Here is a 15,449-nt window from a genome sequence, read left to right on the forward strand (position 1 = left end):
TTGCACACTGTAATGTGAGCGCTTAACCAGGTCCACCATGGCCTCACACCCCCTCCCATTATGCTACTTACTTATTATCATACTTCATTAAGGTAAATATTTGTGACCTCTCCAGTCAGATACAATTTGAAAACATTACCAAGTGTTTTGAGAGGTGTGTGGGTGTGGGTGTGGGTGTCAAGAGCACGAGTTGAGTCAGTGCATACCGGCCCCACCACTAATACATAGTGTGAAGTCTACAACCAGGGAGTTGGGCGGTAGCACAGCGGGGCAAGCTCATGTGGTGCCAAACGCAGGACCAGCTTAAGGATCCCGGTTAGAACCCCCAGCTCCCCACCTGCAGGGGAGTCACTTTACAGGCGGTGAAGCAGGTCTGCAGATATCTATCTTTCTCTCGCCCACTCTGTCTTCCCCTCCTCTCTCCATTTCTCTCTGTCCTATCCAACAACGACATCAATAACAACAACAATAATAACTACAACAATAAAAAACAACAAGGGCCAACAAAAGGGAAAATAAATAAGTGTAAAAAAAAATCTACAACCAAACCAGTTATGGCAGCCTCTGTTCTGCTTCTCTTGATCACTAGCTATTGTTTGATAACAATGTGTAAAAGCACAAAGGAGTGCCTGAGGTTGACTGAATCTGTGAATACAGAGCCCACCAATATGGAGGGACAAATGTATTTACTGGAGAAAAAAAAAGTTCTCTGGAAGTAAAAATAAATTGTCTTAAATTTATTTTTTGAAAGAAGATGGGTACAAACACTCTCTGCCTAACGGGGCATCAACATTTGAGTAAATTTCTCGTACGCTCCCTCCTTCCCTCTTTTTTGCCCTCTCTCTCACTGTCCATGTGTACACCAGCACGTGTGTTCTCAATTTTCCTGAATAAAACTTAAAGTTCCTTTAAAAATAAAAAAGGTGTTGAGTACAAAGTAGTATTAGGATAATCACCTTAATTTCCAGCAACAAAAACAAAAAGCAGAAAAGTCACGAAGATTAATAAAGTTCTTTATTCATCTTTCTTGTTTAAAGGAGACATGGCATTGTCCATGGTACAGAAAGCATTTCTGGAAGTTGCTATCAGAGCCAAGACAGCACAGATACATTGAGCCTCAACGTCTTCATTTGAGACCCAGTGGAGTTGTCACTCATAGCATATCCTTGCAGTGACAGAAAGGGAATACCAGTCTAGTGAGAACCCCAAACAAAGCTTCGCTGTGAGCTGGGCCTGTGATCCTGGAGCATCCAGGCAAGACCAAACTGACCCAAGTCAGAAAAAAGTTTGCTCTCAGGACCTACTGTGATTGACCTGAAACAGGTCCACACACCAAAGACCCACTAGGGTAAGTGCTTAGCAGGTCGAGAACATCATGTTTCTCTCTGTAGGGATATTTGTGGCCCAAAAGGCCAATGAATCTAGTATTCACTCAATTTAACTCTACATCTGTCTATTCTGTGTCCATCTCTATGCTGGGTGCAGGGAATGACGAGAGGAACCACAGTCCTTACCTTCTGGGAATTCAGAATATGATAGAAAAGTGATAAATATATATATATATATATATTTATTTATAAAGAAGTTGTGATTCAAGACAAACAGGACACACAGAGGAGTAGACCTTCACCATCAAGAAGTCTAAAGCCTGGCAGAGACCTAGAAGAGTAACACAGGCCACAATAAACCCGTGACATGGACCAAAGGGTGGTTCAGACTTGCACTCTGCCAACATGGGAGAGGATGAAACAAGAGCTATTGAACAGTGAAGTGGGAAAAATTAATAGCCTACTCAAGACTGAGCAGCCTCTTTCAATCAAAGGAGAAGTATCCAATCCTATCACCTTGGAGGAAGGTGGGGAGACTGCAGCCTCAAGGTCTCTGCTCTATGACCGCAGTTGTATGATACCCTGTGGGTAGCCAAGGGGAGACTAGTGATCAGGAGAAACAAAGCAAAAATGTATCCAAACCACAAGTATCTGAAATAAACATTAGAGGTCCAGAACTAGGGAGCATTAGCAGGACTGGTAGGCTGAAAGGTACACATCACAACAGAAGATGCCAACTCAGTCCTTCTACATTTTCAGTGCTGGGTCATGTGTGCAGGACTGAATCATTCCAAGGGGTTTACGTAGTTAAGGACATCTTGGAGTAAAGGACTACTGCCTTGCAGTTCACTCTTCATGCCTCACATCTACACCCTCTAATCTGCTTTCCTCTTTTCTGCACAGCTGCCACCACTTACCCTCTCTTTGGCATTCTAACAACACAAGAATGGCTGCAAAGGGCATTCTCTCAGTCACTGCACCAATGTCATGGCATATGGCCCAGGTCCTCAAGACCTTGGGCTGAGCAACCTGCACAAACTGAGCTGGAGCACTAAGGACTATTTCTGCTAGCCACTAGTAAATAGAATAATAAGAGTTAGCTTCAAGTTTTCAGGGATGGGTGGGAATTTATCTGAAGTCTAACCTGAATGCCTCTTTCTCTTACCACCTGTTCTGGGAAACTGTTCCAGCCTCTTGTCATTTCTTCTTCACAGCAGCTACCACCTATACCATCTCCCCCAACTGAGACCTCACGTCTGGGCCTGTGGCTCTTCCTACTAGTGCAAGGACTCTTCTCTGCTGTTCATTTTCTTCACATCACCCATTCTGTCCCTCTCTTTCATCCTCTGTCCCTTTCTCTGGTCCTCATTCTGATGTAACCCTGGTCCTAAACCTAGTTTCCTCCTTTTTCCTGGGATGAAGAATACACACTTTCTTTTCCCTATTGACAGTTTCAGTGTCAGTCACTAAGAAGGAGCAAATGTGAAGTGAGGAAGGGAAGCAGAGACCAATTTATTAAGAGAAGAGGCACTTTATGAGTACTAATACCCTGGCCCATGCCACTAGGTGACTGAATCTTGACATTCTCTTCATCTGTCATCCCCATTTATAAAACTGAGCTATCCTCCCTATTCCTATCAATTTTGAGTATGGTGCTCAGAAAGGTTTTGTTGACCAAAGAGTTTCTACTACTCAGGAGAGGGCTGCCTTTTTAATTTTCTCTTCTCCTTCCTGCTCCACCTCAATTCTGCCTATGTCCAAACTCCCATCACAATCTACTTGCCTACATGAAAGAGGTCTCCAACAGTGAACCTCATGAAAATAAAAATTTGTTATTTCCCCCAGAAATTGGAAGTCCCCGGCCCCTGGTTCATGTCAAGCTAAATGTCCACACCCCCTTTAGTAGACAGTGGGGAGTCACAAATGACACTGAATGTAGGAGTGGCAACAGAGAAAGAGTACCTTGTATTGTGTACAGGCACTAGAAAAACAGTCAGATGAAAGCTTACTTAGATAAAAGTCAAGCTATATAGGAGCCAGCTGGTGGTGCACCTGGTTGAGCGCACATATTACAGTGCTCAACGACTCAAGTTCAAGCTTCCACATGCAGGAGGGAAGCTTCATAAGGAGTGAAAGTGTTACAGGTGTCTCTCTCTCTCCATCTTCCCCTTCCCTCTTAATTTCTCTGTCTCTATCCAAAATAAATAAACAAATAAATAAAATATTTTTTAAGTATAGCTATAGAGTGGAAAATCAGTTTGGCAAATGTCACTGAAGCCAAGAAGTTTTAAAAGTCACACTAAGCCACAGGCTTAAGACATATGGGAAACTGGGTGAAGTTACTCTCCACTTTCATCCTAGAAGACTTTCCCCCATCTGACCATTTAACTGAAGCCCCTGAGCTATGTGCCATGACTAAGACACTCTGCATCATTACACAGCACTAAATAAGGAAAGCTGATGCCAGTTTAAAGCAGTACTCTCCTAAAAGAGGGACGAAAAATAAATCTCTTATGGTACTATTTCTGTCCTAATATCAGGCTATAGGCAAGCCATCTAAGGTAAGACCAACCAGTCTGGCATAACCTAAGAGACCCAGCATTGGCAAAGTTTTATCCCAAGCCTACTTTACAAATATTAACTTTAGTAGGTCCAAATAAATAAGCCTAGTTGAGAGATTTGGGAGTACAGAGATCTTCTTACTGGTGAAGACGGCATGACTGGACCAGGACAGCATTCTGAGAAAAACAAAGTTGAAGGAAAGCCAGAATCCTGAACAAGCCAGAGGGCAGCAGATGCATACTGAGACATTGCCAGCAGGAGCTACCATCACAACAACATTATCACACCAGCTATATCGATTGTCCTGAATTTATTTCCTTAGCTTTCTCTCTCTTCTAGGCCCACAAATTGTGAGCTCCTTGAGCTAAAGACAATGGAAAATTTTGTCCATGGTTTTAAAGTTCTAACTTATGTCCTTTGTTCTAGCAGGAACGATCCTAACAAATGAACTTCAGGTTCATCTTCCATAGGCCTAATGCCCTCAGAGGACCACTGTCATTGAGCTCATTTTTGCCCTAGGAGAAGTTTCTGGGTGAGGAAGGGAAGGTTGAGCAGAGCTGCAAAGCTGAAGAAGGTAAGTGACCTAGTGGCTCTTAATATTTTGCCCCATTCCTCTAGTGTATGGAGCCTGTACAATTCTAAGCATGATTGGAGGGATGTTAAGTGCTTGCATTATTGAAAACAAGACTATCTGGATCTGCCAGCTTGCAGACTATCTGGATCGTGCCAGCATCACTTTTGGAAAGGTATTCATTTGAAAAAAAAAAAAAAGAGTCTTTCATTTTGAGATCAGAGTCCCTGATGCAGCCAGGACTTGCTGAGCATGAAGCACAAAGTTCCTCTGCCTCTCCTAGGGGTAGGAAGGAAGGAATCACAGAACCAGTCCTCTCATTTCACAAATGGAGATACGACTTCAAGTGACCTGTCCAACTGAGCCTGACGCAGAGCCTGAGACCTCACAGTCTCCCAAGTCTCACTTCAGTGCTCTTTCCAGTCATAGCCATGGCTTCTATTTACCCTTTGGAGAAGGAAAAGTGAAAACAGGTAGGGAACAGAATATGTATCTCTGGGTTCTCTGTACACACTGACGACCTCTGTCTTCCCTGTCACCATTCCCCTCGCTGGGCTACCTTCTACCGTTTCCCTTCTACGGGAAGATGTGTCCTAAGTCAAACAGTTAGCTTTGAAGTGCTTCGGGGTTCCCACCAAGGTTGGTGCAGACCCCTTGTATGTGGCTCAGGACCTCTTGGTATGTAAACAGGCAGAAAGCAATCTTCTCACACTCAAATTTGGTCCCACACTCAAACAAACACCCAAATAAGCCCTCCTTCTCCAGCGCAACTAGATCAGAGTAGCCACAGGGCCCATAGTGCAAGACCCAGGGGTGGGACCAGCAGGCAGGCTCCAAAGGGGTCTGGTTGAGGTAAATGCCTAAGTTGACTCTCTGTTTCTTGCTGGTTGGGTGTGAGTACAAGAGCCATGACTCTGACAGACTGCCAGCTTTCTTCCGAAGACCCAGTGAAGTGTCCAGCACAGGGTTCTGCTGAATGGTAGATGCATCTTTGTCACTAACGTCCTGGTAGCCATGTGGGATCTCCAGGGGCCGGAAACTCACCACACTGCCCTGACAACCATGTGGGGGCTCACAAAGCTGCAGGCTCAGAGATGCTCTCTGAAAGCTTTCACCATAGTCAGTACTGACAGCCTCTGCCCGGCACCTGTTTGGTGTTCTGGCATTGCAATACAGCACAGGGTCACCAGTTCTCCTAATCACCTCTGCCACTCCACACTCTACTGTTACTGCAGACTTAATGAGCTGACCACAGTGCCATGTGGTTCCTAGATCATCACTGTAGATCATCAGGGAGTGAGGTTTGACTTTGCATGGTAGTGAAAAGAAAAATCCATGGTAAGGGATGCAGTAGGCATATGCAGGGATAACCAGCCTTCCCGACTCCAGCTGGATGCCATGACCTGGGCCCACAGCAAAGGTAGCCCACCGTTTCACGTCTGGCCCAATGACCTCCTCAGTCAGGTCCCTCACCTTGCTCCATGAAAAGCCAGCATCCTGGCTACAAATGAAGCAGAGACGGGCAGCATTCCTGCCTGACAAGATCTGATGACGTTCGGTGACATGGTCCCTCACACAGATGAAAAAGAGGTATACACAGCCAGTCTTCTGCTCCCACACAGGACAGGGGTTCATGGTCCGATGCCCAGGTAATGTGGCTTCCATCAGTGACATCACAGGCTCCCACTAGACAAGGTTGAGGGAAAGAGAGAAGAAGTAAGAGACTAATAGAAAGACATGAGGCAGCTCTAGCAGCATTAGCACTGTAACTGGGATAAGAGACACTGGTAAAGAAAATTATGTCACTGAAGATCCATGCATTCACTAAGCTCTTGAATATTATAAATGTGGAAAAGGGCAATGCCGAATATTATATACACCATCCCCTTTCTGCAATGTTGTTCCACACTTCATCTAGATGTCCAATTCATTCTCCAAAACCCACTCAATGGCACCTTTAAAAATATTTTTTTAATTTTTCTACTAGTGGCTTAATAGTTTACAAGATGATAAAAGTACTGGGGCATATTTCCACACCACACTCATTACCACAGTTCTGTGCACCACCACCCACCCCCACCCCAACCATAACCTCTATAGTTCTCACCAAGTCTTAACAACAGTTTGGCTACTTTTCTTTTTCAAGTTCATAGGTTTAATTATTTGTTTATCAAATCATACCATCTGTTAGTTGACTTCCACCTCCTTGCTTATTTTACTAAGCATGATCACCTCCAGTTTCAAAAGGCACCTTTTTAATGAAAACTTCCAAGAAACTCCCTATCTTCCCCTGTCCAAGGCAGCTAATAAATTTCTCTCATTATATATCATTTTGTATATATCATTGATATATAAAAGTGTTATAAAATTGTGTTACTGGCTCCCTTCCTAGACTATGAGTCCTCTGGGGCTAGAAGCTAACTTGTTCTAATTTTGCATCTCTAGTGTGCAGCACATTAAAGAAGCTAAGTTTTTAAAACACACCAAAAAAGAAGCATATACCCTTTGTTATATTTTAAGCCATATGAGTATATTAACTATTCAAAACAAAAAGCAAATAAACAAAAACAAGACAGACAAACATGAAAGTTTTAGGTAAATAAAGGGACATTTAAGATTTTTCTTCCCTCCAGTACAACCCTAGGGAAATAATTCATAACTGTATCATTAAAGACTCAAGCAGGTGATTCGGGAATTGGCGCAATGGATAAAGCATTGGACTCTCAAGCATGAGGTCCTGAGTTTAATCCCCAGCAGCACATGTACCAGAGTGATGTCTGGTTCTCTCTCTCTTCCTATATTTCTCATTAATAAATAAAACCTTAAAAAAAAAAAAGACTCAAGCAGGAGTCAGAGACACCTAATTCAAATCCGGCCCTCATTATTTATTGTGTAAGCTAGGGCAAGTTAATCTTACCTCTTTTTAAAAAATGGGTTCACAGAGGAATTGTTGTAATGATAAGATTATGCCTCATCAAACATATCCTGAAGACTTAACCTCCTTAATATATTTTTAAAATATTATGAGCTATTGGTTGAAATTTTCCAGAAATTCAATAAAATGAGCAAAAATATCAGAAAAAAATTGAGCCTCAATATAAAAAGAACATATACTTAAATTTGGATAATTTTTAAGTTAATCAATTAGCAACATTATAAGTTTTGACAGTACATAAAATTTGATAGTATTGTCTATATTGTCAGGCAATACTGACAACACTGACAAGAATGAGCAGGCATATGAATTAAGAGTGCAAGTTGGTACAATGCCTTTGAATGACATAGCAAGATGGTAAGTGCATTTTTTTTTCTCCCCCAAACATGCCCAATTCTGAGAATTTATCCCTATAACTGGTCAAAAAAGTGTGTACAAGACACTCTGTAACATTGCTACAATAGCTAAGGAAAAAAAAAAATTCACACAGCCCAAATATTCACCAATAGGGAGCCGGCTAAGTGAATACACAGTGCATAGGGATATTAAAAAAAAAAAAGTAAAAGGCCTCAATATGTTGATGTGGAAAGATCTCCAAAACATATTAATAAATGAACAAAGAAAATGCAGAATGGTGTTTGTAGTATGCTACTATTCTGCATAAGAAATGTAGAGCTTAAAATAAATATAGAACTTCTAATTCCAGTAAACTAGGAATTTGAACCAACCCCTCTACTGAGAATATATATATGCAAAAACATCTATTTGAAAGCAGCAGAAAAAAACAAACCAATTAAAAATTATAGGACAATTAACTGCAGGCATTGAGAACCAGCAATAACCCTGGAGGCCAAAAAAAAAAAAATGCAGTGAGACTGTGCATTTTAGGGTCAAGACTCCAACTCCAACCCTGCTACTATGAGGTAAGAGGCCTGGCGCATGTCATTGTTATTCTCAATCCAAATTTCCTCCTGTAAAGTAGATAGGAAATATGTACCCCATATAAATAAAGCATGTTGTGGCAGGAGGGATAGCAGTATGATAGGGGTAGGAGTATGGTTGTTGCCCTCCTCATGTCTTCTGCTAGATATGGTCCTGAGTATGTTATCTACCTCTTACAGTTCTAGGATTTCATCATCATCAGATATGGACCAATAGTACTTACATTTTTGGGTGACTTACATGTAAAAGAGAAATGTGAATGAAAACCATTCCACATGTTAGATGAATCTGAATGAACTAATGAGGTCTCTGGAATCAAATCGAGTATGAAGTTTATTCCTTTATTATGACTGTGTGACCTTCACCACATGGCAACTTCTCTTAGTATGTTTTCTCATTTGTAAAACTATTGACAACAGTTTCAATGTCAGAGTGGCTGCAAGGTCCAAATTGTCTCTAGCACACATAAAGTACTCAGTAGAAATGTCAATACTTGTACTATTTTCTTTTCCTGTTCAACTGTCAAACGTGGTTTTTCCTTCACTGACAGCAAAGGCCCTGAAGTGCTCTGAGCAATATGAAGAGACAATAAGACCCAGGCCCAGATCTGGAATGAGGAATCACCTGTACTGAGTGCCCAGTCTTCACCCCTCGCCTTAGAACCAGGTGGAGAGCATCCTCATCCCTGCACGTGGAACGCTTCTCCACAAAGGCCAGGAAGGTGTGGGCTGGAGGCACATAGAGCAGGGCTGGGATCCGGTAGGTGATCCCTCTTTTGTCTTCCTGCTGGAACAGAGGGTGGTTGAAGGAGAGTGATGTCACTTCTTCCATGGCCTCTGCAAGGACAGGAGGCAGCTAAGTGTGTGTATACAAATGGTCATGTATATAAACTCTATCTTTCCATTCCTGGTCACAGGAAGGCACAATGTCCTTGGTTTTTGTTTGTTTGTTTAATACAAAAGTAACATTATGGTCTCAACAGCACAAAGCAAACAATATGCAAGCATTTAATACAACTCATCTTCTTGTCTCTATTGGAGTCCTATGTAGCCTATGCCATGTGGGTCTCTTTAGAGAAGTTCTACATGTGCCCTGCCCAGTATCACCAGGTATTACCAGTCAGAGTTTCTACTGTCAAATTCCTAGACAGGAGGTTTTCAAGGCCTTTGGCTAATATAAATCTAAATCTACATAAAGGAATGTCTGTGGTAAATAATTCTTTGGAGAAACTTCTTCCCTCTACTATAGTACAAGATAATTAGCAATCTTCTTTGTCATCTATAATTAGTGAGAATTCTTCCCCCTAGTACACTCTACCAGAGAGTGCATATCCTACAAAGGGTGTAGATTTTCAAGGTGCCTGCTAGTAGCTTCCTGCAGAGATCTCAGTTCCAGCCAGAGTTTAATCTATGGGAGTCCATAGTTTCATTCACTGTGATAGCCGATCTAATAAAGCCTGAACTTGTAAATCAGTGAGACCTGCAGGGCAAGTCAGGTCAGCTTAGGGAGCTAACTGCTCCGGTTATCAGCTTGCACTTGGTTTTGAGACCCTTGGGGATTTCTGTTACGTTCTTGCAAATTCGTCTATAAATGGTTTTTGTTATATTTTACCCACCACTTTAGGGCTTAGCTAGCTTGTCATAATGCTGACAAAGTCTCCAGGTATACTTCTTAGAGAAAATCAGCTCCCCTCCTCTGACCACTTCTCCCTTTCCCATCCATACATTACCCTTGCTTAAAATATAATGCAGTGGCGGGCAAAATAGCTTACTTGGTTACTTTGCCATGTGCTCAACCCAGCCTTGTGACTGGCCCCCACTGCACTGAAGGAAGCTTCAGTGCTGTGATCTCTTCCTCCATGCCTCCTTCTCTTTCTGCCTTAAAATATATGTGTATGTGTGTATACATGTGCATGTGTGTGCATACATGTGTGTGCCAGAAGTTCCATGAGAACAGTAATATGTTTCTTTTATTCACTGCTATCTGCGCTATGTCTACACCTTGAATCATCCTTAGTAACAGACAGACCCTCGACAAATATGAATTACTAAGGGATTGGTAAGCTGAGCTGAACCGTAAGGACGAATAGTGGGTTAGACAACTGAAGGGTGAACTGAAAAGGAGCAGAGTGAATGAGCAAAACATACAGGTGAAAGCAAAGTGAGTTGTGGGAATTCTTTGTAGTTTAGTAGGGCTGTGGTGGAATACAAAAGCAGAGTGAAGCAGATAGCAGAGTCCAGATCCTGGGAGGTTTTAGGGCCTTCTAAAGCTATTGATCCCACAGACAGGGAACCACTCAAGAATTCAAGTCCCTGTACCACATGGGAGGTGAACATCTGGTGCTGTTGTGTCTCTCCCTCTCTGAAAGAAAAATCTCAGGAGTTGCAGATTTGTGAAATCAAAGCTTTGCAAAATAAAGAATTTAAGTAGCTGTTATAGGGTCAAAGGCATATTATGAATTTAATCAGTACATGGCAGTTGTTACTTTTTATTGCCCATCATTGCATATTCTAGTTATGTGTTTTTGTTTGTTTTGTTTGCTGGGGTTTCACCACCAGGGCCAACATTTTGTTCCCAGATAAAAAGGGAAAGAGAAAGGCACACAGAAAGAGCTGGTTATGCAAGGCTTTCATGCCTGAGGCTTTGCCATGTGTGTGATCCAGGCTGGCACCCCCTTTACATTGAAGGAAGTTCTGGTGCTATAATTTCTTTCACCTTTTTCTGCCTCTGTCTCTCTGGCCCTATCTAAAATAAAAATAAAAATAAATAAACATTTAAATCCCTCTGTACCTCTGGAAGAGATTATATGCTAAACTCTCATAGCACTTTAATATTAGCACTACTAATGATCAGCAAAAACATGATTATTACTATTTAAACATGTCAACAGGGTGGAGCTAGATAGTATAATGGTTATGCAGAGACTCTCATGCCTGAGGACCCAATGTCCCAGGTTTAATCCCCCGCACCACCATAAACCAGAGCTGAGCAGTGCTCTGGTTTAAAAAAAAAAAAAAGTCCTAAGAACGGATCACAAAACACGCATGAATAAGAGGAAAAATTAGGAATAAAAGAAAGGGAAAGGGGGCTGGGGAGACAGCATAATGGCTATGCAAAAAGACTTTCATGCCTGAGGCTCCAAAGTCCCAGGTTCAATCCCCAGCACCACAAGTCAGCTGAGCAGTGCTCTGGTCTCTCTTCCCTCTCTCTGTATCTCTTATTAAAATAAATAAATAAATAAAATATTTTTCAAAAGAAAGGGAAAGGAAGTGGGGCGGCACCAAAACAAAAACACTGCCTGTCATATGGGACTGGATTTCAGTATGTGACTTTGTGCCAGTCATCAACTTTTTAGATCTTGGATTACTGGCTTATAAAAAGTAGATAATATCAAGACCTACCTGAGATGATCAATTTGAAGAACTACTTGAAAGCATCTTATAAACCTTAAAGCATTAAGTTGGAGAGATAGCATAATGCCTATGCAAAAATGCTTTCATGCCTGAGGAACCAAAGGTCCCAGGTTCAATCCCCAGCACAAGCATAAGCCAGGGCAGAGCAGATCTCTGGTTAAAAAATAAATTAAATAAACAAAAATAAACTTTAAAGCACTATATAAAAAAATACAAATGTCAATGGCTATTCAGCCCAGGTGCATGTTCTGGTTTTTGGTTTTTGGCAATCCCTCAGATCCTTCGAAGCAGATGGCAGGGCTGGGAGAGAGCTTAGTAGTTATGCATGTGTGTGCCAGAAGTAGGAGTCTTAGTAGTTAAGACTCTCATGCTGGGGAGTCGGGCGGGGGCGCAGCAGGTTAAGCGCACGTGGCGCAAAGCTCAAGGACCAGATAAGGATCCCGGTTTGGGCCCCCGACTCTCCACCTGCAGGGGAGTCACTTCACAGGCGGTGAAGCAGGTCTGCAGGTGTCTGTCTTTCTCTCCCCCTCTCTGTCTTCTCCTCTCTCCATTTCTCTCTGTCCTATCCAACAACTACAACATCAATGACAACAACAACAATAACTACAATAAAACAAGGGCAAAAAAAAAGAGAGAAAATAAATAAATAAGTATATGAAAAAAAAAAGACTCCCATGCCTTCCAAGGTCCCAGGTTCAACCCCCAACACCACCATAAACAAGAGCTGCACAGTGCTCTGGTCTCTTTCTCTCTGTGTATATTTCTCTAAGCCCCTCTCGTTAAAATAAAATAAATATTAAAAACAAATGGGGACAGGGTGGGGGGGTAAATAGCATAATGGTTATGTAGAAACTCTCTTGCCTGAGACTCTGAAGTCCCAGGTTCAATTCCCCACACCACCAGAAGCCAGAGTTGAGCAACGCTCTAGTGTAAAAAAAAAAAAAAAAAAAAAAAGATAGGAACAGTCAGGCCTCCGGAGGGTAATGTATTTATTGAAATGTCTGAACCAAGACTCGGGCCTAAGCTCCAGCCCAGTGTTCGCGGTCGCCCAGGGGCTTTCCAGGCCGTGATACACCATTGCAGAAACTGTCGGATTTAGAGCGAGGTCTGGCTTCCGAGTCAGGAAAGCTAAATAAGGGAACTGACCAAAAATACTTTCCAGCTGTCTGAAATCCTGGCTCCATGCTCCAGTCAACCTTTTTTTTTTTTTTAGGCCGGACGGCTGAGCGGCAGCGCCCGCACAGTCAGGGCGCCCCTGCAGCCTCCTTCCCCCACCCTACCGCCTTCACCTGCGCTGGACTCCAGCTGCTCCATCTCTCCCGGGAAGGTCTCGGGCTCCCAAGCTGGAGACTGAGACAGGAGACAGAACCGGGAGAGACTGCGGGCGCCCGCACACAATCCGCGAGAAAAGGGTGCAGTGCGGCAGCACCCGCAACCCGGTCGAGAAGCGCGCGACCACGGAGCGTGAAGGGCTCTGGGACTGGCAGTTACAGACACCGCGTAAGCCCCGCCCCTCAGACTCTCCACAGACGAGGCCCGGCCCCCTCTGGCCCCGCCCCCTTCAAGCCCCACTTCCCTCCTCTCTCCAGCCCCGCCCTTTCGAACTTGCCACAGCCGAGGCTCCGCCCCCTCGCCGGCTACACCGCCCCGTGTCTTCCACTCTCCACCGCAGGACCGAGTCCCTGCTGCGGCGTGTCCCTGCTTCTTCCTCTCCCACCACCAGCCAGCCAGTCCCAGATTTACCTCCGAGACCCCGGAACCACCGAGGCTCCCAGTGTCCACCGCGCAGCGCTCGGACTCCAGACCCAGCCATCCCAAAGCTCCACCCCCAGCTTGCCATGCTTTTTCCTATCAGTTGAGTGTTGAGAGGTACATGTCTTAAAACGTCCTATCACAAGGCCAAAGAGATAGCATAGTAGCTGAGCAAGACTTCCATGCCTTCCAAAGTCCCAAGTTCAATGGGTGTCACCATAAGCCGGAACTGCAGCGCAACCTGTCTGGACTGTTGTTGGGTCACACACATCCCTTAAGAATTATATGGCGTATGTAATATGTGTGTGCTATAGACAAGTGGACATAAGCCAGTGAGTAAGATTAAAATAACTGAGTCTATATTGATACTGTATTCATAGAAGTAACAGGAACAGCTGTATAGGAAAGAAGGGGTTTTCTGGGCGGTGGTGCACACAGTTGAGCACACACATACCAAGAGCAAGGGGAACAAACAGTGAAGCAGGTCTACAGGTCTCCTGTGTTTCTATCTCCCCCTCCTCTCTAAGCTTCCTTCTGTCCTATCAAATAAAATAGAAAAACAAATGGCCGCAGCATCCGTGGATTCATAATGCCTGCACCCAGCCCCAGCAATAACCCTGGTGAAGGGGGGTGTGGGGGGTAGCATGTTACTGACTTGAGAACTGAAGTTGGGGAAACTTGTCTATCAAAGTTGAGGTTGTAAAGCAAACTTCAAAGAATAATAAGTGGTGTTCTGGTTCTATACAGAATACGTTAGGATGATATAATGTGATTTTTACTACACTGATGACAAGTTGAGGTCGGTTTCATTGGCCAGTTCTGTTCAGCCAAAGGTCTAGTACAACGGGGTTTGTGAGGTTCTGTTTTGACCCTTCTTACAAGCATTTACAAGGTGAAAAACTACTGGGTCAAACAGTCAAATATCTTCTTCCATTTTGAGACCAGCCAACTTATGATTGACCAGTCCCATGTAAAGCTAGTACTGGAAGATAAATACCACTTATTTCTTGGAATGCCTTTTGAAATGTTCTTACTAAAAATTTTATACTAACACAAAACAAATGAACACATATACCGGGCCGGGTGGTGGCCACCTGGTTGAGAGTATACACATTTACAAGGCCCAAGGACCCGGATGCAAACCCCCCCCCCCACCTGCAGGGGGAAAGCTTTGCGAGTGGTGAAGCAATGTTGCAGGTGTCTCTTTCTACATCCCTAGCTCCCTCTATCCTCTCGACTTCTGGCTATCTCTATCCAATAAATATAATAAAAATAGATTTTTTTTTAATGAGCACACCAAAGCAAAGCCATACATTACAAAGCATGCCAGGGAAGAAATTCTCCAGTTTGCTCTTTGACCAGAATTTTGTCTCAAGGTGAAGAGATCTTGGCTTCTGATGAATTTCCCCAGAATATCACTCATTTGGCTGTTATAATTACCCTGACAGAAACAAGTACAAATCACTTATTTTTTTTAATAAAGACAAAAGGCAGAGACAGTGAAAGAGGCCATAGCACTGAAACTTCTTTCAATGTGGTGGGCAGTTAGGCTTGAACTTGGATCACATACCTGGCAGACAAATGTATTTTAATGGTGTCACATTTAATTAAGGATACTATCACAGCCTTGGAAATGGCTCAACTGCTAGAGGGTTTCTGGGTGGGAGGGGTGCTGCAGCTGACTTACTAAATAGGTTAAGTCCTGCAGTATTCAAGACAGGCCAATGATCAGTCAGTTGATACAGGCGAGTAAAGCTAACCAGATACTCTGCAGCTTCACAGATGACACTTGTGATAAAGTTTCAGCCTGTCCAAACGATGAGAAATTGTCTTGAAATGTTCTGAAATACATGGGGCAGACAGCATAATGGCTATGCAAATATATTTTTTAATTTTATATTTATTTTCCCTTTTGACGCCCTTTTTTTGTTGTTGTAGTTATTAGT

General features: G+C 43.2%; 1 protein-coding gene across 3 annotated transcripts; it reads right to left on the bottom strand.

Annotated features, from left to right (window-relative positions):
• Nucleotides 1-997: 997 nt before the first annotated feature.
• On the bottom strand, nt 998-13,261 carry NEU3 (neuraminidase 3). Of its 3 annotated transcripts, none has more exons than XM_060176826.1 (3): nt 13,041-13,261; nt 8,963-9,121; nt 998-6,147 (listed from the first exon to the last, which is right to left on the bottom strand). In XM_060176826.1, exon 3 carries the CDS (start codon nt 6,133-6,135, stop codon nt 5,068-5,070), a length of 1,068 nt encoding a protein of 355 aa, XP_060032809.1. In that variant the 5' UTR covers nt 6,136-6,147; nt 8,963-9,121; nt 13,041-13,261; the 3' UTR covers nt 998-5,067. The 3 variants fall into 3 exon arrangements, with proteins under 3 accessions (XP_060032809.1, XP_007520327.2, XP_060032810.1); XM_007520265.3 differs by having other exon boundaries at nt 8,963-9,174; XM_060176827.1 differs by lacking the exon at nt 8,963-9,121.
• Nucleotides 13,262-15,449: the final 2,188 nt, after the last annotated feature.

The sequence above is a fragment of the Erinaceus europaeus genome, chromosome 17 (assembly GCF_950295315.1).
Source record: "Erinaceus europaeus chromosome 17, mEriEur2.1, whole genome shotgun sequence".
Classification (NCBI taxonomy): domain Eukaryota; kingdom Metazoa; phylum Chordata; class Mammalia; order Eulipotyphla; family Erinaceidae; genus Erinaceus; species Erinaceus europaeus.